Genomic DNA, 26,579 nt, shown 5'->3' on the forward strand with positions numbered 1-26,579 from the left:
AAAATAACTTGTAAAAATGTTTTAATATTTTACAAATATTATAATGATTATTAACTTTAAAAAATATAAACTAAAAAATCTTTAAATGTTAAAAAAGAATAAAAAATTTGATTAATGACTAAATATATAAACCATTAAACTAATATACTGTATATAAAATAAATGTTTAAATGTTTTAATTAAATTAATAAAAAATGTGATTAATGACTAAATATTTAAAACATTAAACGAATATACTGTATATAAAATTAATCTTTAAATATTTTAATTAAATTAATAAAAAAAATGTGATTAATGACTAAATATATAAACCATTAAACTAATATAATGTATATAAAATACATTTTTAAATATTTTAATTACATTAATTAAAAAATGTGATCAATGACTAAATATTTAAACCTTAAACTAATATACTGTTAATAAAATAAATGTTCAAATATTTGAATTAAATTAATTAAAAAATGTGATCAATGACTAAATATTTAAAACAATAAACTATACATTATATAAAATAAATCTTTAAATATTTTAATTACATTGTGGTACATTAATTAAAAAACGTGATTAATGACCAAATATTTAAAACATTAAACTAATATACTGTATATAAAATAAATGTTAAAATATTTTAATTAAATTAATTAAAAATGAGATTAATGACTAAACCATTAAACTAATATACTGTATATAAAATAAATCTTTAAATATTTTAATTACATTGTGGTACATTAATTAAAAAACGTGATTAATGACTAAATATTTAAAACATTAAACTAATATACAGTATATAAAATAAATGTTTAAATACTTTACAAATATTACATTAAGGATTATTGAAATCTCTTTTTCCTTTCTACAGATTAGTTTTTTTTCTTTGTTTGGTTTGAAGCAATATTTAAGATGGGGAATATCATATTTAGGGGTCCTTGGCATTAAAAAACATGGAAAAACTCTGCCGTAAGGCACTTAAAAAAAGATTAATAATAATAATGGTATTATCATGATAATAATCATGTCCAAAGCACTAGAATAATATGCAGTGTTTTGTAAGCCTTTGTTAACTGATCTTGAAACCTTTCCGAACCATTAACTGCACAGCAGGCACCCAAGTTATCACTATCAAGATCAGTTGACCAACAGCAGATACAACACAGAGTAACACAGCTGCCTGGATGACATTCAGATCTGCTGACCTACGAACAACTTCACTGGGCTTTCTGTGCGCTCTGTGACCCACATCCCATCCCCGGGCCAGTCTTTTCATCTCTCGTCTATCTTAAAATGCCATAGTAAAAATCACCTGTTCGAATGAATGAGAGACGTATCAGCTATAGTCCTAATCCACTTTTGGGGTTAAGACAGACACTATTGTTTAAAGGAGGTGCTAGTTAACAGATGAATGAGGCATCTGAAAGATTGGAGTTCCCACCCCCTCTCCCTCCTTCCTCCCACCCCTTCTCCAGGCGGTTTCCTCTCCTCACACTCACTCGGACGCTGCAGTCATTCAGAAGCACAGCGTGGAGGCGGCACATACACACACCAACACTTCAGAGCGACATGGCAAGACTACCTCGCCGCTGTGTGATGATATCAGTGTGTTTGGCAGGAACTCTCCTACTGCTGCCGCTCTGCTGGGGTGAGTGAGTGTGTGTGAGAGCGAGACTGAATGGGGGAACTTGCTGTGAGTGAATGTTTGGAATGAGACACGGATCTAGTGCGAGATAATTGAGCATTTGAAAAGATATTTGCATGTGTTGCATTTGAGGCTGAGAAACTTGCAATTGTGCAACTTAAGTGCTTTTAAAAATTAGGTTGTTCCTCCAAACCTGCATGACTTTCATCTGCAGAACACACATACACAAAAATATATTTTGAAGAATGTTTGAACTGTTTTTGTCTAAGGTCTATGCGGTCCAAAATAACACTGAAGACTTTGACTTTCACTGTGTTGACAAAACAACCCATTTTCAGGATATATCCTTTCAGTTCCACAGAAGAAAGAAAGGCATCATTTTGTTATTGTTGGTGCAACTTAATGCATTTAGGTTAATGTCAGGGGTTCTGAAACTTCTCCATTCCAGAACCCACCTAGACAAGTATAATCTATCTCAAGAACCATCAAAATATTTGAGATGGCGGTTCAGATGCTGTAAGATTTCTATTTAATGCTGGTATATCGTGCAGCCATAGACTAAACTGTGTGTGTGTGTCCTGGTAAACCCTATTATAGGGGGCAAAATGTTCCCACATAGATGGCAATATCCCAAATCCTTGTCCTTGTGGGGACATTTTTTGGTCCTTATGAGGAAAACAGATTATAAATCATACTAAGATGTTTTTTGAAAATGTAAAAATACAGAAGGTTTTCAGTGATGGGTAGGTTTAGGGTTGGGGGATATAATATACAGTTTGTACAGTATAAAAATCATACTGTCTATGAAAAGTCCACATAAAACATGATGTGTGTGTGTGTGTGTGTGTGTGTGTGTTTATGTCATTCACTGAAAGTGTGTCCAAGTGAGTTTGCCTGACCCATCTTTTCCCACTCCGTGTCCCTCAAATGGTTTGTGACCCAGTTTGAAAATTAGGTTAACTTTTTTTTTTCTCTCACTGTATTGACACAAAATGCATGCAGAGATCCGCTGACAGGAAAAGTGTATGTTGTGGGAATCTGGTTTTGATTTGTGTCTTTGGAGTGCACAAGAAAACTTCTATATTTTCAGAAAGTTATCAAGCTTGGTTATTGATCTGCAGGTACGCTGAAAATGAGGCATCTAAATGATCGAAATGACTTAAAATATTATTCTCAAAGCAACCTAAATACATTAGGTTAATCCAAAAAATGAAGAATGAAGGGTTAAATCAGGTAGAGCTAATAAAAATTACCTCAAATAAAAAGTCAAATGTTTGAACTAATAATAGACACTGAGGAAGACAAAAGAGGATGTATCGCCTAAAACATGTTTTGCATTTTGTCTGAGCAAAGCAACATTTCTAGGAACAAAAGAAGCGAGAGCACTTGTTAAATCATTTTTAAACTTCGCTCTCTTAAAGGCACACTCGAGATAACTAAGTTTGGAAGTTCCCAGGGAAAAGGATACAAAAGTGCATCCTTATTGAGTTGTGTGACAGTGCAATCCAGTGCAAACTCTCCGGCATGACAGACGGCCCCAGGGGGTCATAACAATCACGAGGGCAAAGTAATCCCACCGTGTTCCCCGCACAGCTGTTTTCTGTCGACGCACACTCGCAGCTCTGACTTCCTTCTCTTGTTCTGTTCATTGACTAGCAGCAGAAACGAGCAGGAATTTGTTCTTTTGTCTTGAGGAAGTGACAGAACATCCATGACATCATTGTGGTGCAGAACTACAATAAGTGATAATTAGGAGCAGAAGACTGAGTGATATCCTTAGCATGAATAAAACCTTCAGAGTGAAGATTTACCGCTATTCAAACATTGTGATTTGTTGTTCGCTTGTAGTGCACACAAAGAATTTACGCTGAAATGTGCCGGAGCGCTTGGCAGCCTGCGCTGGGGAATGCACCTCTATAGTTTAACTGTATGTGCCAAGAGCCTGGTGATTTTATGAATTAGTTGCCGGAAAACAGACGATAATCAGGGAATTAATAAAGCAGATGTCATGAGATGAGTAACAGGCATGCTTTGGCTTTACTGTTGGACTGAACCCACCACCTCCTGGGGTTTGGGAAGAGCGATAAGGAGAACCACTGGCCAAAATCATTATGGGAGTGAAGTCTTACCTTAAGGATATTTACGTAACTTCATGCTTGTTTTGACATTTCCTTAGGATAACATCTTGAAATCACAAGTTTTGGGGGCTTTGAATGACTGATGGTGGTTGGTGGGAGGGTCAAGTTCCACATGACTAAATTTCCCAATGCCTCTCGAGAAACTATGTTTGTCAGGGACTGCTATGAAATGTCAGCTTAAAACACACTATTCTTAGGTTAAATGCTGTCGTTCCCAGCTTTCATTACTTTTTTGGCTTTCGTGTTCCAGCTTGTTCGCTGTGTGTTTGGTGTGACCAGCTTGGGTTTTATAGTCTGTACTGAGAGCAAGTTGGACAAAAGCCAGATATGTTGAACCTCTAAACTCAGGAATTTTGCTCATATCTCAGTGGCAATGACACAAGAAGAATAGAAAAGCCATTTAACGGGGTGCACGGTGGGGTAAAACATGTGTGTTTCAGCGGTAAGTTCACAGTTTAGCTTCATTAAACTCCCCCTGTAGATTATAACTGTATCCTCTAAAACGCACCAAAATTACATATTTAAACTTTTTTTTTCCCTATGAAAAAAAAATCATTTGTGCCTTAAAGGGTTAGTTCACCCAAAAATGAAAATTCTGTCATTAATTACTTACCCTCATGTCGTTCGACACCCGTAAGACCTCCGTTCATCTTCAGAACAAAAATGAAGATATTTTAGTTGAAATCCGATGGCTCTGAAAAGCCTCTATTGGCACAATGCACGGTCACTCTCAAGACCCTTAAAAGCTACTAAAGACGTCGTTACAAAGTCCATCTCACTACAGTGGTTCTACAATAACTTTATGAAGCGACGAGAATAGTTTTTGTGCGCAAAAAAAACCTAAATAAAGACTTAAATAGTGATGACGATTTCAAAACACGGCATCATGAAGCTTCGAAGCGTTATGAATCATTGAGTCGAATCAACGGTTTGGATCGCCAAAGTCACGTGATTTCAGCAGTTTGGCGGTTTGACACGCGATCCGAATCATGAATTGACTCGCTGATTCATAACGCTTCGAAGCTTCATGATGCCGTGTTTTGAAATCGGTCATCACTATATAAGTCGTCATTTAGGTTTTTTTTGCGCACAAAAACTATTCTCGTCGCTTTATAAAATTGTAGAACCACTGTAGTGAGATGGACTTTGTAACGACGTCTTTAGTAACTTTTATGGGTCTTGAGAGTGTAAAGTACATTGTGCCAATGGAGTCCTTTCTGAGCCATCGGATTTAATCTAAAATATCTTAATTTATGTTCCGAAGATGAACGGAGGTCTTACGGGTGTCGAACGACATGAGGGTAAGTAATTAATGACAGAATTTTCATTTTTGGGTGAACTAACCCTTTAAAGGAGTTCTATAATGCCCCTTTTTACAAGATGTAAAATAAGTCTCTGATATCTCTAGTGTGTATGTGAAGTTTTAGCTCAAAATACGCCACAGATCATTTTTTATAGCAAGTTAAAATTGTCACTTTTTGAGGGTGAGCTAAAACACGCCGTTTTGTGTGTGTCCCTTTAAATGCAAATGACCTGCTCCTCCCTGCCCCCTTTGAGAAGAGGGCGGAGCTTCAAGAGCTTGTGTTAGCAGCTCTGATTACGATTACCAAAACTTTTCAGCCTTGTATGTTCAAACCGGAGTCGGACAATGATGGAGAGACTCAAGAGGAAGTGACAACATGTAGAATGAGACAGGACGTTTCTGAATGATTAGTTGATGGTAGTATAGTTATAATTTACTATCTTTAAGTCATTGACTAGCATATTCTGTCATGATAATCTATAAATCGCTTGTGTGGGAACTGTTGTAAGATCACAGTCAGAGAATATCTGCTGCATGGAGATAGAACATGTATAGTTTAGTTTATTTACAGTTATAACTTATGTTGTCATTTTTCTTTATGACATGCTATTGCATTTGTGTCATGCACACTATTGCAATAAATCTGAAAAGACGGATGCGACAGCTTGAGCAGAATCCCAAATGTGCTCTACGACAACAACTCTTAGCCTCACCTCCTTTGTTGCGTATTCCCAGGGGCAGGGTTTATGTACATTTTAGGGTTAGTGATGTCACTAACCTGTGAATAAGCTTTTTTTCGTCCTTAAAAAGAGATTTCTTTATTAGAAAATATCTCCCTTTTGCTTTGAACTTTGAGCATCATAACTTTGCAGATGTTGTTTATGCGTAAACAGCAACATTATACACTAAATAAAGTTAAATAATAATTAACCACCCCTTTAAAATAGCTTGAATGTAACTCTACACCCTTGCTTCATTTAGTATACCAGGATTCATGAATATGCAAATTAGCCCCGCCCCCATTCACCCGCACAAGCTCAGAAATACATTCGGGCAACTTTACTGAGGTAAACGCTGCACAATGGCGCCCTTTATAACGTCGGACACATAACGGTAATTAATATGATTATCCTTTTGCTTGACTATGTTATTAAACAGTTAATAATGTGTTCCTAATGTTACACAAACCATGTTCCCGTTTGCCATCTCAGTCTATCTTCAGTATCGGTCAGTATCTTTAGAAACGCTTTGAACAACTTAGAACGTCAGTGGAGAAAGGCATATAGTTCATCATAACATCGTAATATACATCATATATATAATTAATCTATATATTATTAAATCTACCCGATTTTTCATATCAACAGAAAAATATACCAGGATAACCAGACTCTCCTGCTTCAGAATGGGTATAGTTAATGATATGCTAAAGCCCGCCCACACGTTGACGTGATTGGTTACAAGATAGTATGTGACGTCAGAAACACCAGCGATTTCAAACCGTGTTTTTGAGACTGTCTTTGGTTCACTGCAAGTTTTAAAGAGAAAATACTCAACAATGGAATTGACTTATGAATTTTCACATGGTTTGTCTTAAAGCATATTAAAAACGTCTTAAAGCGTATTAAAAACACTGCATAGACATGATAAACAACATTTAAAACTTGATTTTCACCACAGGGGGACTTTAAGTCTCCTCGCCGAAGGAGAACTTGAAAGGAAAACTCATTCAGTGGGGCATGTGAATACCTTCACCCTAAAATACACCATGTTAACTTGCAGACAAAACACGATACTGTTATTTTTGTTTCTTTATTTGGCAAAGCTATCTGATTAAGGGGGCATGATAATGTTTGGATAAGAACCCGTAGTGTGAGTTGTGGCCTGTAGCGTGGGACTCAATTTGCAGTATTTTGATGGCACTTAATAGACAGTGACTGCTGTACCCTAGGGGTGATGGCTTTAAAATAAACCACACGTCGCATGCTGACCACAGACCTGGCCAGACATCCCGCTCGCTGAGGAAGCGTGTTCAGCCTCATGCTGTTTATGGTACCACTTGTTTATTGGTGTTGATCCAGGTATTAACTCTGCCCTGTTTCCCACGAATCTCAAGAGAAAGTGAAAAGATTATGCTTGCAGATGATTATATGTCTGTAGACGACAGTCTCCAAAGAAGTATGACTAGTTTGATTGTGATTGGTTTGCAAAGTTCATGAAGAACATTGAGGACAAACCTGAGAAAAATGACTTCAGCTGTGATTGTAATGATAAAGCAAGGCAAGTCTGGGAAACGGTTTAGAGACCTTATGGTATTGGCGAACAGCCATGATGCAAAAGCCAAGTGTCATTTCTTGGTCATGTGTGGCAAAACATTTGGCTTTTGGGTTTCATGATGCCATCAATCAAACACTCTCATCTACAATAAGAAATCATGTGAATCTAAAATGTGCTTTGCATCTAATCTCCAAGAGGTCGAACTGAGATTGATTCATTTAAAAAATATTAGTCATACATTTATGCATTAATTTCTATGTATAAAATTAACCGATTACATCCAATTAATAGTTTCCAAAAGAAAGGACAGGTTCACACTTTAGATTAGGGTCCAATTCTCACTATTAACTACGACTTTTGCCTCAGTAAACTCCTAATTACTGCTTATTAATAGTTAGTAAGGTAGTTGTTAAGTTTAGGTAGTGGGTCGAGCTGTAGAATATGATTATGCAGAATAAAGCATTAATATGTGCTTTATAAATAGCCAATAACCTAGTAATATTCATGCTAATAAGCAATTAGTTAATAGAGAGAATTGGACCTTAAACTAAAGTGTTACCAAAAATGTAATTAAATAATTCTTTTCCAAACGACAATGGAATAAAATAAGGTATAAAGAGACACTCTCAATGGCACAAACCCATTACAATGTACAACCTAGTGACAAGACAAACAATATTACAGTAATATTAATACTGAAGTGGATGTTCACTGCAATATGGAAGCCTATTTCCGCCACATAAGAGAAGAAATCATGCTTTGGTAAATCATAATTATAACACAAAGGGCCAGTTTCACAGACAGGGTTTAGTTTAAGCCAGGATTAGGCCTTAGTTCAATTAGGACATTTATAAACATGCCTTAGAAAAAAAAAACATTACTGGTGTGCATCTTGAGACAAAACAATGGCACGGAAATATTTTAAGATACATCAGTGTATGTTGCTTTCAGTTAAAACAGCTCAAACATGCAATATAGTCTGAGACTATTTTAAGCCTTGACTGTGAAACTGAGGGAAATAGTCAAAATTCAGAGATAAAATGTCATAATTATAGCATAAAAAGTCATGACATAAGTCAAAATTTGTATCTAATAAATTACCTTTTTTACCCGAGTTTCTCAGACAAGGCTTAAGCTAGTCTTATCATAAGCTAGTCTCAGACTAAAATGCATGTTTGAGCTGTTTTAACTGAAAGCAACTTACACTGTTAAAATAGGTCAGTGCCATTGTTTTGTCTCAAGATGCAAACCAGTTATAAAAGCTACTTAAAATGTCCTAATTGAACTAAGCCCTAATATTGGCTTAATCTAAGCCCCGTCTGTGAAAGCAGGCCTTAATGCTTATGATTTATGTAAATATTGTGATTTACCAAAGCATGATTTTTTTTCTTATGTGGAGGATATGGGCTTCCATAGATTACTAAAATGTTTGTTTGAAATGAGTGAATCATTGGTGCGATATGAAAATCATGAAAGCAGCACCGACTTCAGCAAACTTATATATACCACGGAGATGTTGAGATTAACCAATAAGAATCAAGTATTCCAAAGAGCCATGTTGATTTCAAGAACCTCACAGAATACATTAGATCGCACAAAACAAGACAAAATTAAAAAACAGCTGCTTAAGAAAACAAGATACCAATTTTTACAATGTGTCTGGGTGTAAGTGACAATGGAAAGGAGCTTTTAACACTCTTTTTCTGCTCTGACATCTGATATTTACCTTTCTCCCTAAAAAGTTCAAAGTAAATGGAGTCAGACAAATCCAGATAAGCCTGAGGCATATGAGGTGGGATTCTTGGGCTCAACTCCCAGGTGTAGTCTGAGTATCATTCACATTCCCTGAAGAAAAAACACTGACACTGATAACCTTGGACTCAACAGCTGTATAAATGAGTAAGATGTAAAAGGAAAAGCCTGACAGATTATTTTTTCAGCTTAAGGAAGTGGATTCTGGGGTCAGTTCCCATCAAAACTGAGCTCTGAGGAGGATCAGCACTTAAGGGACTCCTGTGCATCCAGTGCCATAAATACACGGTGACACAAACGTTTAGAAGATTTCCATATGACTCTGAGGAATCATCATTAATCGTCAATGATGCTGAAACTCAGGGTTTTGATTCAATGACAAGCTGATGCTCCGTGTTGTCTGATTACACATCCCATAATGCCTTGTCTCTTGGGACTGAATTAGGAAAGAACAGCTGTCTTTTTCAAGCACTCCTTCACTAGAATAAAATACATTTCATATTAATTTCCCTTACAAAGATTAGTTATATGAGCCAAAATACAGTTCAAAAGTGTGGGGTCAGTGAGATTTTGAAAGAAAGAAATTAATTTATTCAGCAAGGATATGTTACATGGATCAAAAGTGAGAGTAAAGACATTTATAATGTTACAAAATATTTCAAATAAATGCTGATCTTTTCATCAAAGAATCCTGAAAAAATATCACAGTTCCCAACATTGATAATATTAATAATAAATGTTTCTTAAAGGGATACTTCACCACTGGAAACATGAATGTGTTTTTAAATTGGGTCATTTATGTAGTAGAAATGTGACATTGTTTTAGAAATTGGTGCCTTCTAGACTGAGAAATGCCAGAAAATGTATTTCTGGCTCATGTGGATGAAAGACAACAACTCCCAGAATGCACTTGCCTACGAGGCCACTCCCAAGCCACGCCTACCGGTTACATTACTTGCCCACCGTGGCACCTCCATTTTCATTTTTATAGTAATGAATTAATTTAGTTCAGTTAGAGAACAGACGTTAAAAACTGAACGTGTCTGCTCAATACAGTGTGAGCCGAACGAGAGTCGCAGCAAAAACGAAGCAAGAGTCAGATTTCATTCATCACGAGAGCGAAGATGATCGCGGAAGATTTGGTTTCAAAGTGAAATGCGCCTATTTAAGTGAGTTTGTCACTGTACTGTTTTGTTGTTTTTTTTCATTAATAATAATAGGACAATGAACCCACAATTCAAGCAACCCGTCCCCCCAAATTGGCGTTAATTCTAAACTAGGGCTGTAACGATTTGACCAAAAATAAAAACCTTGATTAATTGAACATTTGACCTCGATTACGATTAATGAACGATTATTTAGCTTCTTCTTTTTTCTTTTTTTTTTTGCCCTCATAAGGTTTAAGTTCATTGATAAGGTTTGTACTGTAAATATTTTCTACTATTAAAGGTGGAATTTTTTTTTCTAATGAAAAAGTGCATTGTGATTTTAAAATACTTGAAGGAAACGGTTCACTTTCAGCAGTTATTGTCTATGGAGCAGATTTCTGTTTGTTGTACTGCAGATACAGATAAATTAACACTGTAGGCCTACATTACATTTATTTGAATGCATTAATGAGAGAGTGGTTGTGTTTGTGAATTACTCATACCGTCTCTTCATTATGAAGCTGTGGTTTGTAGTACTTCAAAGGTATTAAAGCCGCACTAACTAGGTAACTTTTGCTCTGGGGCTCCCCCTACAGTTGTGAAACAGTATTGTCCTCTACTACTGTCGTAAACGGTCACTCTACATCAGGGGATGCATCGCACGTGCATTTGTTGACATGACAACTATGATAGCCCTGAACTCTGCAGGAGTTCACATGCAGGTGTTCTGCTTGCGTCGTGTGTGAAATGTCTTCATCCCAGGTACAGTGGCATATGTTTCAGCATGTCATATGAATACAATTTCATGGGTTTTATTTTTTTCAAACGCCAAATGATCGCGATGCTCACGTTTACAAGCCAGCGTCATTATAGTAGCCTAGTCTATTGGTTCCCGTTTTACAGAATCTATATGATACTTAAATTCAATGTTTGAGTGGTAGGTAATAACCATATATCGTCAATATTATAATATCAAGCTACCCTAGATGAATCTGCAAATTCGAAAAATCGATTTGCATTAAAGCTTGAGGAAAGACAAATAAACCAATATCACAGACATGTTAGGTATCCTAAAATATGATTTTGTATGTATTACGTATTTACTTGCAAGAATGTAGCCCCTCCTCCTTCAGCTCACGCCAACGAGCAAACGCTGGCCCAATGTTGATCCTCGTCCTGCCTTTAATCCGATCACTTTCTCGTTTTCTCTTTTTGCTTTCCTCAGACAAAACCTTTGCTTTCTTATTTTTCTGTGCTGCTTCGGCCATGACTATAACATTCGGCAAACAAATGATTTGCGAGCGATTTTTTCACTTACGTCCGAATTTAAGGAAGTGGGGATGGTGGTGGAAGTGACGTATATGCCGTAAAGCAGTCTAATTTTGTAGTTCTTTTTGTTCTCGGGCTCTCTGTGTCACAGAAAGAAGCTGAGCACTGAACGGAGAAGTTTTCCGTATTGTTGTTTTTGAATAGTTCACAATCGCTTTAAATGTTGAAACTGGCAAGCCTTTAAACGCATTTACTTGACAAACTTTATGAGCACGAAAGTGAAAGCGGCTTCGGGGCTTGCGCGCGCCGTCTGTGTGTGTGTGTGTGTGTGTGTGTGTGTGTGTGTGTCAGCGCGTAGGCCATAAGAACAGCAATTAACTGACCTGTATAAACTGTGTAAAACATGCAGTTACTATAGTGATTCTGGGCATCTATAAACACAGATAACTGCACCTGCATCTCTGTGTGCCTGCAAACTGCACTTGATGTGACTGACGGGGCGGAGTCACGTGAAAACCGAAATAACCGACATGGGAAAAATAAGTCGGTTAGAGGTTCTGAATGTCGGTTTCGGTTATTTTTCGATTAATCGTACAGCCCTATTCTAAACCGAAAGTAAAATGGGCACGGGCATTCATTCATGGGTGCACTGTCATTCACGATGCGTGTTCAGTCTAGTTAGTTCATGCCTATGGAAGCTTAACTTTCATACACTGAAAAAAATGGTGTGTTGGATTTACATGATTTAATCATGTACATCGGTTCCACATGATTCAATTAAGTTAAACAAACATAATTTGTTCACATAATTTCAACATAGTGGAATTAAGTAATTTTTAAGTAACCGAATTGAGTAGTCTCACAATGATTTTAATATGGCTCCCTAACAACAGTGGTGCAAACGGGGGCTTGAGACCCTGCCTCTTTAATCAAAACACATGTTTATTTTTGTATATTTTTGTTGTCACTTGACTGATCTTTAACACATTACTCAGTAGCTTTCATTATATTTACAAGCAATAGCAGATCATATATGTGCTAAGTGTGAAATGCTCTTTAATGACGTGCTGAGTCAGTCCATAGCCTAAGCAATCGCTCCGCTCTTCTCCACTATGGTAACCCAGTGTAATTTAAATGGTTAGAATAATTCCAACATACTTACACATTAAACACTAATAAACAATATAAAGTCTCCCCCTTTTTCTCATTTTGCCCAAAAACACTTAATTTCAACAATTTTACTCTAGTCGTCAAGTCCCAAGCAAAGCAAGCTGGAAACTACAGTTTCAGCAAAAATCATTGTCGAGTACTTAATTGGTTCACATTCACCCCAAATAATTTAATCTAGTAGATTGCACATTTTAGAGAATTACATTAATCGAAAGCAATGAAATCATGTTTAGAAGAGAAACACAAATTTGTTGCGTAGACCACAAATAATATGATTAAGTAAATTGGACAACATGTGTTTTCCTGTTTTTTCAGTGTAGGAAGTCATTGAAAACCGCAAAAATTACAATTTATAATATATTCAATTTAAAACGGTTATTATATTAAATAATACAATTATAAGTATTTTTTGCAGCCCATTGAGAATAAGAGGTTTCTTTCAAAAATTGTACCGACCCTCAACTTTATGAACGTTTATCAGATCCAAACAAATCAAGTGTAAATGTTGCAGAGAAATATATCTGTCTTTTTAAAATCTCTTGAGCCTGACAGAACTGGCTTCACAGATGTTACTGCTGACTCTTCATTCATTAACATCTCAGTCCCCAGTAATCTCCCAGTATCACATATATCAGGGAAAGACAGGATGCTTGGAAGAAAGAATGTCACGGAGAACGGTCTCACATAACTGACAAATGGCAATAGTATGCGAGAAGCAATACAAAGATCTCAAATTACTGACATGCTTCTTTTCAATGGGAAACAATGTCCTCTATGGTTCAGTGAGGTGACTGAGTTGTGTCGGCCTGTAAAGATGGCCAGATAATGTTCAAAGCATTAATTGTGTTTGTGAAATGAAGTCATAACTGATGGCTGACATGCCATGACAGTCACCGTCTGACTGCTGTGCCTGTGAATGTAGGCTTATCAAAAGGACAGGCGTTGAGTGATGTGTCCAGATGCTGCGTGACTTGCACATTGTTTCCCATGTAAGTGTTTCACAAATAACAGCTAAATCAAATCTCTTTGTCTTTGCAGGTGTCGAGGATGACCAATATAATTTTGACTATGAATCCACTCATACCCCGGAGTACGACTACAATTCAACGTTCGATGTCTTGATTTTCAGTAGGTTTTCAATGGTTTCACACTCTTAGAAGGAAATGTTCTATATAAAAGTTATTTCAGGTGCTTCATACACAGTAGTGGCCGGCCTAGGAAAGCGGATCTCTTCAACGTTTATCCAAATATTACTAAAAAGATTGTCTAAGCATATTGTGCAGTTGTGGTTGGAGTTAATAGTTTTATTTGTGATGAACATGCCAAATTGTGTAACACAATTTTTGGCCAGGCTGTCATACAAATAAATCATGAATATGCAAAAAGAAGAGAGAACTGAAATCTTAATAACTGATTATGTTGTAGTCATTGTATGCTTTTTGTTTTTCTATGCATTTTTTTTTTTGCATAGTAAAATAAAACATGCAGCTGTAGTTTGCCTTTTTTGCCAAACAATTTAGTCAGATAAATACCTTAACCAAGTTTAGTGATTTGGTCTTCCCTCATTTTAAAATAATAAATAAAATATATATTTTCTTCATTTTTTAAGGGTTAACTTGTAGGGTTATTAAAAACAAATAACCCCATCTGGACATCACTTCTGACCACTACTGTACCTATTAAGGGGTTCCCGCCATGGGATCATTTTATGAATTTAGTTTTAAATAACTAATTTAGTTTTAGTTTTTAATTTTAATTCAATCAAATAGCTCATACACATACTTATTCACTTGAAAGAAATTGAAACCTGTTAAACATGAAAGTATTATGCAATCATTTAAAACATTTCTCCTTATCTAGAACGTTCTTGGCATAAAGGGTTCTTTAAAGGGATAGTTCACCCCCAGATGTTTTTCTTCAGTAGAACAATAAAGAAAATTTTTAGCTGAAACCGTCGTCCTCTGTGATCCCTAATGGAAGTCAATGGGTGCCGTCACTTAAAGGGATAGTTCACCCAAAAATGAAAATTAGCACATGATTTACTCACCCTCAAGTCATCTTAGTTGTATATGACATTCTTCTTTCAGACGAATAAAATCTGAGTTATATTACAAAAGTCCAGGCTAATCCAAGCATTACAATTGGATTTATAGTTGCTCTGTTTTTGAAGTCCATAAAAAGTGCATCTGTCCGTCAAAAAACTGCTCCACGCGGCTCTGGTGTGTTAATAAAGGCCTTCTGAAGCGAATCGATAAGAAAAATATCCAAATATCCATATTTAAAAGTTTGTCAAGTAAACTTTCGGACGACCGCCTTCCATGGAAAAGTGTTGAATGTTGAAAGTAAAACTCAAGATGCATACGTGACGTCATGACGAGCGGACCTGGTCGTGTTAGTCTTTCTATCGGCAGGGGAACTTTCAACAATTTTTCCATAAATTGAACAGGGAAGGCGGTCGGCCGAAAGTTTACTTTATGAAGTTTTAAATATGGATATTTTTCTTACACAAATGCATCGATTCGCTTCAGAAGGCCTTTATGCACTTTTTATGGACTTCAAAAACAGAGCAACTATTAATCCAATTCTAATGCTTGGATTAGCCTGGACTTTTTTAATATAACGTCGATTTTATTCGTCTGAAAGAAGAATGTCATATACACCTAGGATGACTTGAGGGTGAGTAAATTATGGGCTAATTTTCATTTTTGGGTGAACTATCCCTTTAAAACATATACAGACAAAACTAAATGAATACCTGCGGCTCCTGACAATGTGAGGTCTTATGAAGCAAAACGGTCAGTCTATGCAAGAAAATTTTACATGCAATCCTGAGCACATGACAGACTGGAGTGTGAATTTTTTTTTCAATTTCTTGAATAGACTGATCGTTTAGCTTCCTAATACCTCAATATAGCCACGGGTATTCATTTTGTTTTGTCTGCATATGTTTTTTTTCATCTCAAAGTGGCGGCACCAACCGCTTCAATCCAACGCTCTCCATTGACTTTGTATTGCGTGACACGCCTCCTTGTCATTTCTGACTTATAACAAAAAACAGAACAATGTCTAAAAACCGATATGTGACAGTGTACAGCAAACAAGCTAAAGAAACCCAGAAGTACGTTTTTATAAGCTGTCGACCCAGAAAACGAGCGTTTAAGGAGACAAATAATATAATTTAGTTCCTCAGACATGATCAGACTATTCAGTATGAGCTAATGCAGTTTGAATACAGTGGGGCAAGAGGGATAGAAACCCCCCTATAGTTCTAGTCAAACCCCCTGTTTATCTCTAGAATCAGATGGGGGGGCTGAGGGGTGACCCAAACGCACCCCAGAGTGCCATTCATTATTACAGCAGCGGGTCGACCTCCGTCACACTGAACTGAGATTCATCTTAAAAGAAATCGTACACTATTTATGCAATCATTATATGTTATTCTAAAGGGATTGTTCATCATCCCATAGAGAAGTCACAATATACAGTATAAGAATAAATTGAAGGCCATATCAATATACTGTACATTGATCATCATCAGTTTTATAAATTAGCAACATGACAACATGAAAACCAAAGCTCAATGTACCATTCAAAAGTTTGAGGTCAGTAAGATTTTTATTATTCATTGAAAGAAAGAAATTAACACTTTTATTTAGCAAGGACACGCATTAAATTGATCAAAATTGAAACATTTATAATGTTACAAAAGAATTCTATTTCTAATAAAATCTGTACTTTCTATTCATCAAAGGATCCTGCCAAACCAAATATTTGGCATCACAGCTGTTTCGACATTGATAATAAGAAATTCTTGATCACCAAATCAGCATTTCTGAAGGATCATCAATACTTTGCACATAATATTTTACAATATTGTTGTTTTTACTGTATTATTGATCAAATAAATGAAGCCTTGGTGAGCATTAGAGACTTTGGTAACAATTAATGTATAATGCATTTCATAATTTATGTTATAATGTATTACATCTTTTCATAAATAATTGTAACCAAAGTTAACCTGTTAACAGTCACCCCCCCCCCCCCCCTTTTTTTTTTACATAGACATGAAAATGCACTATCCAAACTTAAATGGCTGTAATTCAAGAATGCTTTGGAATATAGACATGAGGCTTAAATTATGTAAATGAAATAGAAAAAAGTTATAGAAGTTTAAGTTTATGAAAATGTAAAAATATAATATTTTATATAAAATATATATTTTACAAAACATGTTGGACTCTAAAACTGCAATAAAATCAAAGACAAAATTCTGAACAAGTTGTGTTGCAAATTTAAGGTTGATATCTTAAAAAATTAGTTTTCAGTGAGATTTTGTTTGGGCGCAGTACCAAACATTTTCACTAGATGACAGCCAAGCTCCATTGCAGACAATATAAGGGCTCCCCCAATTCCATATATGATGAGTGATCTGAACCATATATTTCCATAACTTTACAATTTATGAAGTAGACATCCATTTCAGAAGCATCATGGGTAGTTTGTCAGAATTTGATATGAATTCAACCTCTAATAAACATATAAAGAACATGTGCGTTTTAGCTCGCCGCTACATCACAAATGGCCAATCTGATGTTTTGTTCTTTATATTTAAAACATTTTTTTCTCAATAATTGAATGGATGTTATCTTTTGAACTATTGCCATGAAAACAAACAGGTTTCTACCAATCTTTCATGACTTTTTCTGTTCATCACCATTTCAAAATAAAGGTCTGAACACGCCGTATGAAAATATTCTTGTTGCAAATTGATAAATTACTGCTCCTATGTAATGTTTTTTGAAAAACACCAAATATGAAAACTAGAGATTGTAAGCTTTCAAATGATTAGTTTAGGTTTAGTATAGGATATTACCGTTTTAAAAATGTAATGGCAGGGTGACACTAACAGGTTAAAGTTGATCATATTTGAAGATTTCCGGTTACATCTGAAATTGGTTGTTTGTAATGTGTTTTAATGTATTATACTTTCTAAAGGAATAAAGTATTATAACTGTAGTTACAATTATTCATGAGATCATAAAATGCATTATAAGGTGCATTACAAGGCATAATTAATGCATGAAAATATTTGTATAATGCATTTTACATAAAGGCTTTAAGTAAAGTGTTACCAATTGGTAAAATTTTATTTGGATAGTCCCCTTTAGACATTTTGACTACTTTGCAACTATGTCAACTACCAAAAATCTTACCAACCCAAACGTTTGAACGGTACTGTATCTGTTTATGTACTTGCATGAAGCATAACCATTGCTCAATTTTAAGACCCACTGTATCTGTCTGATTAGGCAATGCCAGCAGTGAAGATCTAGAGAAGTTTTTAATGGGAGGAGGGACAGACAATGGAGAAGAAACAAGCTTTACAGAAACAGATGGAAGTGTGCATCAAAAAAAGCCCACCGCGCCCACAGTCATTGAAAAGAATCAGGTATTTCTTCAACCGCTTCTCTCATACTTCCTAATATGACGAATACACAAAACACTAACATGTGCCAATACACTATGAAAGTCCCGAGTAATGTGGTTCATCTCTTCTGAGAAACAAAGGCCTTGTGTCTTTGAGGTGGGATTATGAAAGGGGGATTTCTTACTTTACCATTTTTGCGGGCGGACAGAACTCCTCCACACAGAGCTTCGAAACGCAGAGGTCAGACGTTCAGCATCTCAAACACTGTCTACACAAAATGACAAACAAATGATATATCTGCTCAATAACAGAGAAGTGTTATCTTCTGTGAAATGAGGAAATATGACCAGAAACAAACGTTGTGAAATCCAGAGCTGCAGATTTTCTTTTTTAAATATCTGCATGATTTCAACAGACCATTGTTTGCATAAAACACACTTATGCTACGTGCATGGCCATTAGATTTATTGCAGAAAATTAAAAACCCATCTCTATATATTAAATGCCAGCACTGTATGCTGTGAAAATATCAGTGGGGGGAGATAATATTCATGTTTAATGGGTGCAATAAAACTCTGCTGGGTGAAATGTCATGTTTTATGTGATTAGCCGTGTTTGACGAAGCACTACGGACCTGCTGACGAAGCAAACTGGGAGTGAACATGAATGTAAACAGGTGTCCGTGTTATTTTAAGAACATGGATCCTTTTGAAAGCTCCATCTGCTTCTTATCCTCATGCGTTGGAAAGTTAAACAATGGCTCTGCTCCGCATTAAAGGAAGGCATCTGTAAACAGAGGAAATGCGGAGGGGGAGGCGGTCCCAACAGTGCACCAATCACCTTATTTAAGCATGCACATTTAATTAAACTAGCTACTAATTATACAAAAGCCATTTGAATTCCTGTGAGAAAGCACATTGCATTTGCAACATCTGCTTTGAACACACAATGGAAAAATCTCAGACAATAAAACACTGTGTCACACTGCTCCGTCCGCATTGTGGAGAGAACTGTAAAACACAACAGCACATGATGCACTTGAACTAATGAATAACTAAGAACTAAATAGCTGGAGAGAAGCAACAATCTAAACATTTTTTAAGTCATATTAATTGGTAAAAGGAAAGCATTATGCTACAAAAGTGGGATCTCAAAAAAAAAAATCCTCTTCATTGGGGTTCTATTCAAAACTCCTGGGTTCTTGACTTTAAAAGAACTTGGTAACACTTTACAACAAGGTTGTATTAGTTAACATTAGTTAATGCATTAGTTAACATGAACTAACTGTTCATACAAATCCAGCTGTTCATGGTTTGTTCATGTTAGTTCACACACTAATAATAATGCATTAGTACATTTTGAAATTAACATTAACAAAGATAAATAAATGCTTTATAAGTGCAGTTCATTATAAGTTCATGTTAACTAATGCAGTTAACTAATGTTAACTAATGAACCTTGTAAACCCTACCTTCAAGACCCAGCTAAAAACATATCTATTTAATTAGTATTTTGGATAATGTGGCTTAAAAGACCTGTGCTTGTATTGTATATGTGGGTGTGTTAATGTACTATTTTATATGTGGACAAATGTACTGTCTAACACTATGTAAAGCGGCCTTGAGCAGTGGAAAGGCACTATATAAATAAAACTTCTTCTTCTTCTTCTAAAGGGTTACCGAACCCTTTATGCCTTAAATGTCTTAAATGATTGTATAATACTTTCATGTTTAACAGGATATAAAAAAAAATAAAAAAATGAAATAGAACAAAATTAATTCATTAAAGCCTAATCTATAAAATTATCCCATGATGGGAACATAAACATACATATATATATATATATATATATATATATATATATACCTTTAAATATACCTTATATATACCTTTAAAATACTATATTTTATCAATAAATAATAGAATTTAAGCACATTCTCTTTATATTATTTCACAATAACTCTCCAATACATGCAAAACCCAGCTCAAAAATATCTCACATTGGGTCAATTTGGGTGTCTCTGTCTACCTCTTGTGGGAAAAAAAAAAATATATATATAACATGATATTTCATTACTCTTTCCACTAGATGGCCCTCGATATGGAGCAAATGAGCTGTTCCACTGGGTCCTAAAGTCAGTTCTCAAGTTTATCTCTTCAGTATGCATTCAGATACACATGTAGCCATTATAAAATGGCAAAGTTTTAATTCTGAGCATTGTTTAGGTTTCCTATAGCCTGACAAGCCAGACCCACATCAAGATGTTGGGTCTGGGAGTGGGAACACACCATTGGCAGGGCTCAATCCGAGGGGCGGGATAAACGCTTGTCTTTCAAATTCCCTCTGCACGCTATAGGATATTGCTACAACCAACCAGAGCGGTGAAGAAGGTGAAGCGGAGCTAGTTGATAGATTAAACTTTCGCCGTATCCGGTCGGCAAAACTCTGAACACATCTTCCTTTCTTAAGAATGACTTCAGTGCCGTTCTTTGTTCTTTTCTCAAAGAAAAGCTCAACTCCAAGTCTTCCAGAGTCACGGCCAAAGCCGATTCGAAAGACCGCTGTAGCACGTCACGTGGAACCGCCGCAACTCTGCCGTCATTATGTTAAGCCCGTCCACCGACTCTATACACGATGTGATTGGCCTGACCAGAGTTTGGTTTTTCCAGCTCGCAAGCCAATGGAGAGTTGCTAGATGCCCTGACTGCAAATTATATTTTCTGCTGCTAGAGTGCGTCTAGATTTCTAGGCTAGGTTTCCTATGTATACTGAAGCATTCCTCACATTCCATTCATTTGTATGGGGGTACAATTTTTTATTGCAACCACATCCAGTCAACTTGTTTGTGCATTCGTAGTTCAAGTGCAACTAAAGTGGACTGTGAAACACTCACTTTTTTATAAAAAAACAAAAAAAACACTTATAAGTTTCGGGTCAAAATGACCCGAGAGAAGGATGAGGGTTCTATATGCAGTAGCATAACAGAAAAACCTGGGTCACTGTTGTGAAACACTTGACGGTTTCCCTTACCACAAGAGAAGTGTTCAAGGCATTATATGCAACACCCTTGAAGGTGCAGTAAGCGATTCATGAAAACACTGTTGAAAGTGGATCAGACCGACCACCACAAAACAAGGGCAGAGGAAACGTCAGAGGAATATCACTGGAAAAAGAAGGGCTGTGATCAGACCTGTGTTAATATTAGAGAAGCTTTCCAGCGCTGGAGAGACCTAAGCAGGGGAAGGCCTGAAAACGGACGCAGAGGTTGTGTTGACATTGGTTTGGCTGTTTCACAGAACCAATATATGCTGTTGTTGTAATATTAGCTATAACAGGACAGTTTTGAGTGTCATTGAAGCATTATTTTTGCTTCGCTTCAGCTATAATAAAGAGATATCCAATTTTGCATTGTGTGTTGAATGCAATGAAGGGAGGGGTGTGTTTGTTTGGGTTGATTTCAATTTCAGTATTTCTCAGAAATCGCTTAAATCATTCCCTTAGGTAAGGGGGAATCATGCTTTAAATCTCAGACTTAAAGGAAAATCTTTATGCAACCAGGCACAGAACATTGTACATTAATACAATACATGAAACAGAATCTTATTTTATACTTGAATCCCTCACAACCACAATCTCACAAGCATCTACAAAACCCCAAGCCTGTTTAACCGCAGTATACTGACACACAATATATTTTTTTATATTTTAGGCATCTCGGTCAACGCCTGCATGTTTCCTGCTTACTTTGGTTGTGCTGGTTCATCAGCTGCTCAGACTACTATAGCAACACATCACAGGACCCTGTTACACACTCTGAACTGGTGAGTAAAACATAAAAGCCACCATGCAGCGTTCATTTCCATGTGGGAAAATCAGGGAATTCAATTGGGCCATTGACAAATAAAGCTTCAAAAAAGGTTTTGTTTTTTATAAATCTTTTCAAAACTGATGTAATTCATGTTTTTGAGTCATGAACAAGGTGTTTAAACAAGTTGTTAAATAACATTTCAAACTGTTTAAGTTAATTTTTTTGTCAGGCGGTACAACCAAAGAGTTGTATGTATACTGTAGTTGTACCACCTGACATGGAAAGTGTCAAGCATACTTGAAATTAGCAGATTTTACCAGTATTTGAGTATTTTCAATTTAAAAAAGAGCCATGTTTGCAGTGCCACCCTTACACTTAAGTTTTTCAATAATCTCAACAGCTTTAAAACTATTTATAATGTTTATATGAAAGGTTTCAAACCTAAAATGATGCCATATTCTTTAGTTTTTCATTTTTTATTATTAAGACACCATTTTAAATGGTTTTCTTAGTCTGTTCATTTGTTCTGACAGTTACACCACCTGACATTTTGGGGGTTAAAGATAACAAAACATAAAATAATATGTATTATTTGTATTACTAAAAATTAAACAAACTAAATAGGTTTATAGAATAAAGTGCTATATGTCATGAATTTATCAAATTATTTTAAAAGGAAATAATGTACTTGGACACACAAATACGCACGTCATGTCATTGACCTAATTATGGAATAAATTAATTAGGAATGCACTGATAGTGACATTCTGGCCCAGATAAATGACTGATAGCTACACTACAAATGGATAGGCTAGTTAAAACAAGTTTTTTTGTAAAACAGTGTACCACAACTTTATAATACAGGCTATGAAAGATAAATACATATTCCTATTTTAGTGTTTGAAAGAAAAAAAGAAATACTTGTACCGAGTGCATATCGATTCATCTGAAAGTTTGCCCATAGTAGTCCATAGCTAGAGTTAAAACAGATGGAATTTTTAAATGATTTGAATGATTATTTGGGTATTACACAAAAAAACAGAGGGGTGTGTGTGGCCTGAAACAGTGTTAGCTGCGCATTTCAAAGTAACATTAATAAAGATGGTTGTTATTTTCCTCATTGCTATGCATGAACACAAAAAGCTTACTACTTAAAGGATCCTACTCTTAAAGTTCTCTATAGTGACTTACAGGAACACGCTGACTTTTGGGACTTTAGCTTATTCACCGTATCCTCCAGAGTTAGATAAGTCCACACACACCATTCTCATCTCTGTGCGTGTCATAACTCTGTGTGACGCACCCACCGCTAGCCTAGCTTAGCAGAAAGACTGGAGGTGAACGGCTCCAGCTAGCCTACTGCTCAATAAGTGACACAATAATGCCAACATTTTCCTTCTTGAACAAGAACCAATGTAAGGCAGGGCATTTGTCCATGAGGAATTGATTGGATGGCTGGATGGTTGTGGTTTGCTATTGGTCGATCTCATGTGAGTGACAGATTGCCCCGCCCTCATGCCAGTAAACACATCAAAATTGAAGAGATGTCGATGCAAGAGGGAGGGAAAGTTATTTTGATTAAAGATTACAATGTACGTGAATTAAAAAAGATAAAATATAAATAATTAATAATAAATACTGCAATATTTCATAAAAAATAAGAACTTTCCATTTTGGAAATAGTCTATCATTTTCCATTTAAATTAGTGCAATCGTAAAAAAAAAAACATGTAGAGATGCATTAAATATAGTGCATCCCTAAAATGATATAAAATGAACGTGTCATGTATAGAAAAATATGGGCGGTATTTATTTATATCATTTAAGTTTTCTTTTGATTGTGAAGACTTTGTTATTTGGTAGTAAAATAGCATATCATATATGAAAGCAATTATTTGAATGTGCTGCTGATACTTGTGAAGAGATCTCAGCCAGGTTAGTGTGTGATACTCGTTGGAGCCTGCAGAGGGCACTCAAACATTTGGTGTTCATTGTGTTTTGTGTGGTGCGTGTAACAGGACACATGAACCAGCACAGAGCGCTTCAGCAATTCACTGTGATTTGAAATGATTGTCGGGAAGCCTCAGTTTCCAAACTTCTTGACACTCATTACATTGCAGTACACATGCTATCCTGCTCTCCACCTAATACAACTGCACTCTTCATGAGATACACATCTAGCCAATAAACAAGTGATGATAACATCTTTTAATATTTTAGACTCAATGGCTTTCTGTTTCTCCAATTACTCTAGAAGTCCAGGAGGAGGAAGAGCAGATGGACAGATGACCTGAACGGAAGACATTTGGACATCCAGTACACACACACACACACACACACACACACACACACACACAAACACTCAAAGAGCTCAAACAAAAAACAGCAGTGGATCCATGACAAACCATGACAACACACGCCGTGCAAGCTGTAAACAAAAAGACATTGTTCTTTATTCTTTGTCACGCCAAAACAAGCGCACAGAGGTCAAAGGTCTCAAAGGCTGGATCAATGGAATGGAAAATGAATAGAAATGGGGCTAAACTACATTACAGGTTCTTTTGTGGATATTCTTTAAGGATGCGATTCAGAGGACGTGATTTGAGGAGCCTGAATAACAAAGAAATTGAGAAAAACAAGATCTTTCTCTTCCCACTGTCCTATTTTTTATTTATTTTTACAATTTTAACACACTTGTCTCTTTTATGAGACTTTGTTTAAAATAATACTTTTATCTATAATGTGCACATCCTTTGATTGCATGGCGAGAACAAATGTGTCAGAAATCAGTGGTATATAATGTACTGTTTTATTATATAAGCAAAGCTTTTTATAAACTGACCGGGAATCATCTTGAAGCAGTTGAAAGATCAAGCTTTTCTAGTCATTTAAAGGTCATGACCTCTTGCAGATATCACATGTAGGCACTTTTCTTCGCCACTGCACTTCTAAGCCTCACTGTTTCCTCAGTAATCCTAGATACAAGCACATTTTTATTTTGTAATAATATTTTTACAAATAGGGATGGTGATTTACACCAAAATGCACATGAATTTGTGAGCCAGATGAGCATTTTTTATGTGTTGTTACAAATTCTGAATAAATATTTTTTCAAGTAATACACTTCTGCCTTGTCGTCTGTGTGATCTCAATCCTCAATGAAGTTATCGCAATCACAATGATTTATTATTCAGGATATTAGATTTCAAAAGCGCTCAGGTTGTTCTGTATTCAAAGACATGTTTCAAGTTTTCTTCAACAAGGGGACTGACACAATTCTGGGTCACTTCCATAGAAATAGCCAGTGGTTAGTCAGCATTAGTCAATTAAAAGCACTTGAAAACATGCAGCGATTGTGTCAGGAATAGCCTTTCCGTATCAACGGTCTCTTGCGCTTATTCATTTAACTGCTGTCAGCGGGTGCCAATCTGATCACTAACACAGGAAGAAAAATATCATGCGGCTTGTCGCAACAATCAGTAAAATATTCCTGATTTTTAGGTGTTACTCTACAATAAAAGACTTAGTCAATAGGTCAGTGGGAAAAACACAGACAGAGGCGTCTGAGGGTGTTCATAAACAAACAGAGTAAGGTCAGAAACATTATGACGCGGCTCAGCGCTGATGACGACAGGCCATATCTAAAACGGATCCTTATCAGAGCTCTTCAGACAGTTCATGTTCTGTACCGCTCATTTTAAATGAGATGGGCTTCCGATAAAAGGAGCCAGTTCTGCTCCGGAAAATCTCTGGGGTGGATTCTGACGTTTTGGTCAGACTGGCTCTTTAAGGATAAGGAATGAGGAATTGAACAGTCTGGCTTTTAGACAGGCTTCCAAGACTACAATTGTTCTTTCCCCTGACTTGCTCACCAAACATAACGTTGTCGCACTAGACCATGTTGGGATCACATGATTAGTTGCGTCTTGCATTTAGGGGCCGTTTACACAACACCATTTTCAACGTTTTTATGCGTTTAAAGGGTTAGTTCACCCAAAAATGAAAATTCTGTCATTAATTACTCACCCTCATGTCGTTCGACACCCGTCAGACCTCCGTTCATCTTCAGAACACAAATGAAGATATTTTAGTTGAAATCTGATGGCTCTGAAAGGCCTCCATTGGCTCAATGCACTTCACACTCTCAAGACCCTTAAAAGGTACTAAAAACGTCGTTACAAAGTCCATCTCACTACAGTGGTTCTACAATAACTTTATGAAGCGACGACAATAGTTTTTGTGCTCAAAAAAACCCTAAATAACGACTTATATAGTGATGACCGATTTCAAAACACGGCATCATGAAGCTTCGAAGCGTTATGAATCAGCGAGTCGAATCAGCGGTTCGGATCGCCAAAGTCACGTGATTTCAGCTGTTTGACACGCGATCCGAATCATGAATCGACTCGCTGATTCATAACGCTTCAAAGCTTCATGATGCTGTGTTTTGAAATCGGTCATCACAATATAAGTCGTTATTTAGGTTTTTTTTGGGCACTAAAACTATTCTCGTCGCTTCATAAAGTTATTGTATAACCACTGTAGTGAGATGGACTTTGTAACGACGTCTTTAGTAACTGTTATGGGTCTTGAGAGTGTAAAGTACATTGCTGTCAATGGAGGCCTTTCAGAGCCATCAGATTTCAACT

General features: G+C 36.2%; 2 protein-coding genes across 2 annotated transcripts in view; both read left to right on the plus strand.

The window, feature by feature from the left end:
* Positions 1 to 26,579, plus strand: part of LOC307133915 (counting factor associated protein D-like) — a 536,798-nt gene that overhangs the window by 207,828 nt on the left and 302,391 nt on the right. The window lies entirely within an intron of this gene.
* Positions 1,489 to 25,051, plus strand: LOC307134026 (uncharacterized protein). The gene is made up of 5 exons (XM_079829450.1): positions 1,489 to 1,639; positions 13,732 to 13,821; positions 18,003 to 18,142; positions 21,832 to 21,943; positions 24,185 to 25,051. The coding sequence occupies exons 1-4, from the start codon at positions 1,561 to 1,563 to the stop codon at positions 21,904 to 21,906; spliced, it is 384 nt and encodes a 127-aa protein (XP_079685576.1). The 5' UTR covers positions 1,489 to 1,560; the 3' UTR covers positions 21,907 to 21,943; positions 24,185 to 25,051.

The sequence above is a fragment of the Gobio gobio genome, assembly GCF_949357685.1.
Source record: "Gobio gobio genome assembly, chromosome: 11".
Classification (NCBI taxonomy): Eukaryota; Metazoa; Chordata; class Actinopteri; order Cypriniformes; family Gobionidae; genus Gobio; species Gobio gobio.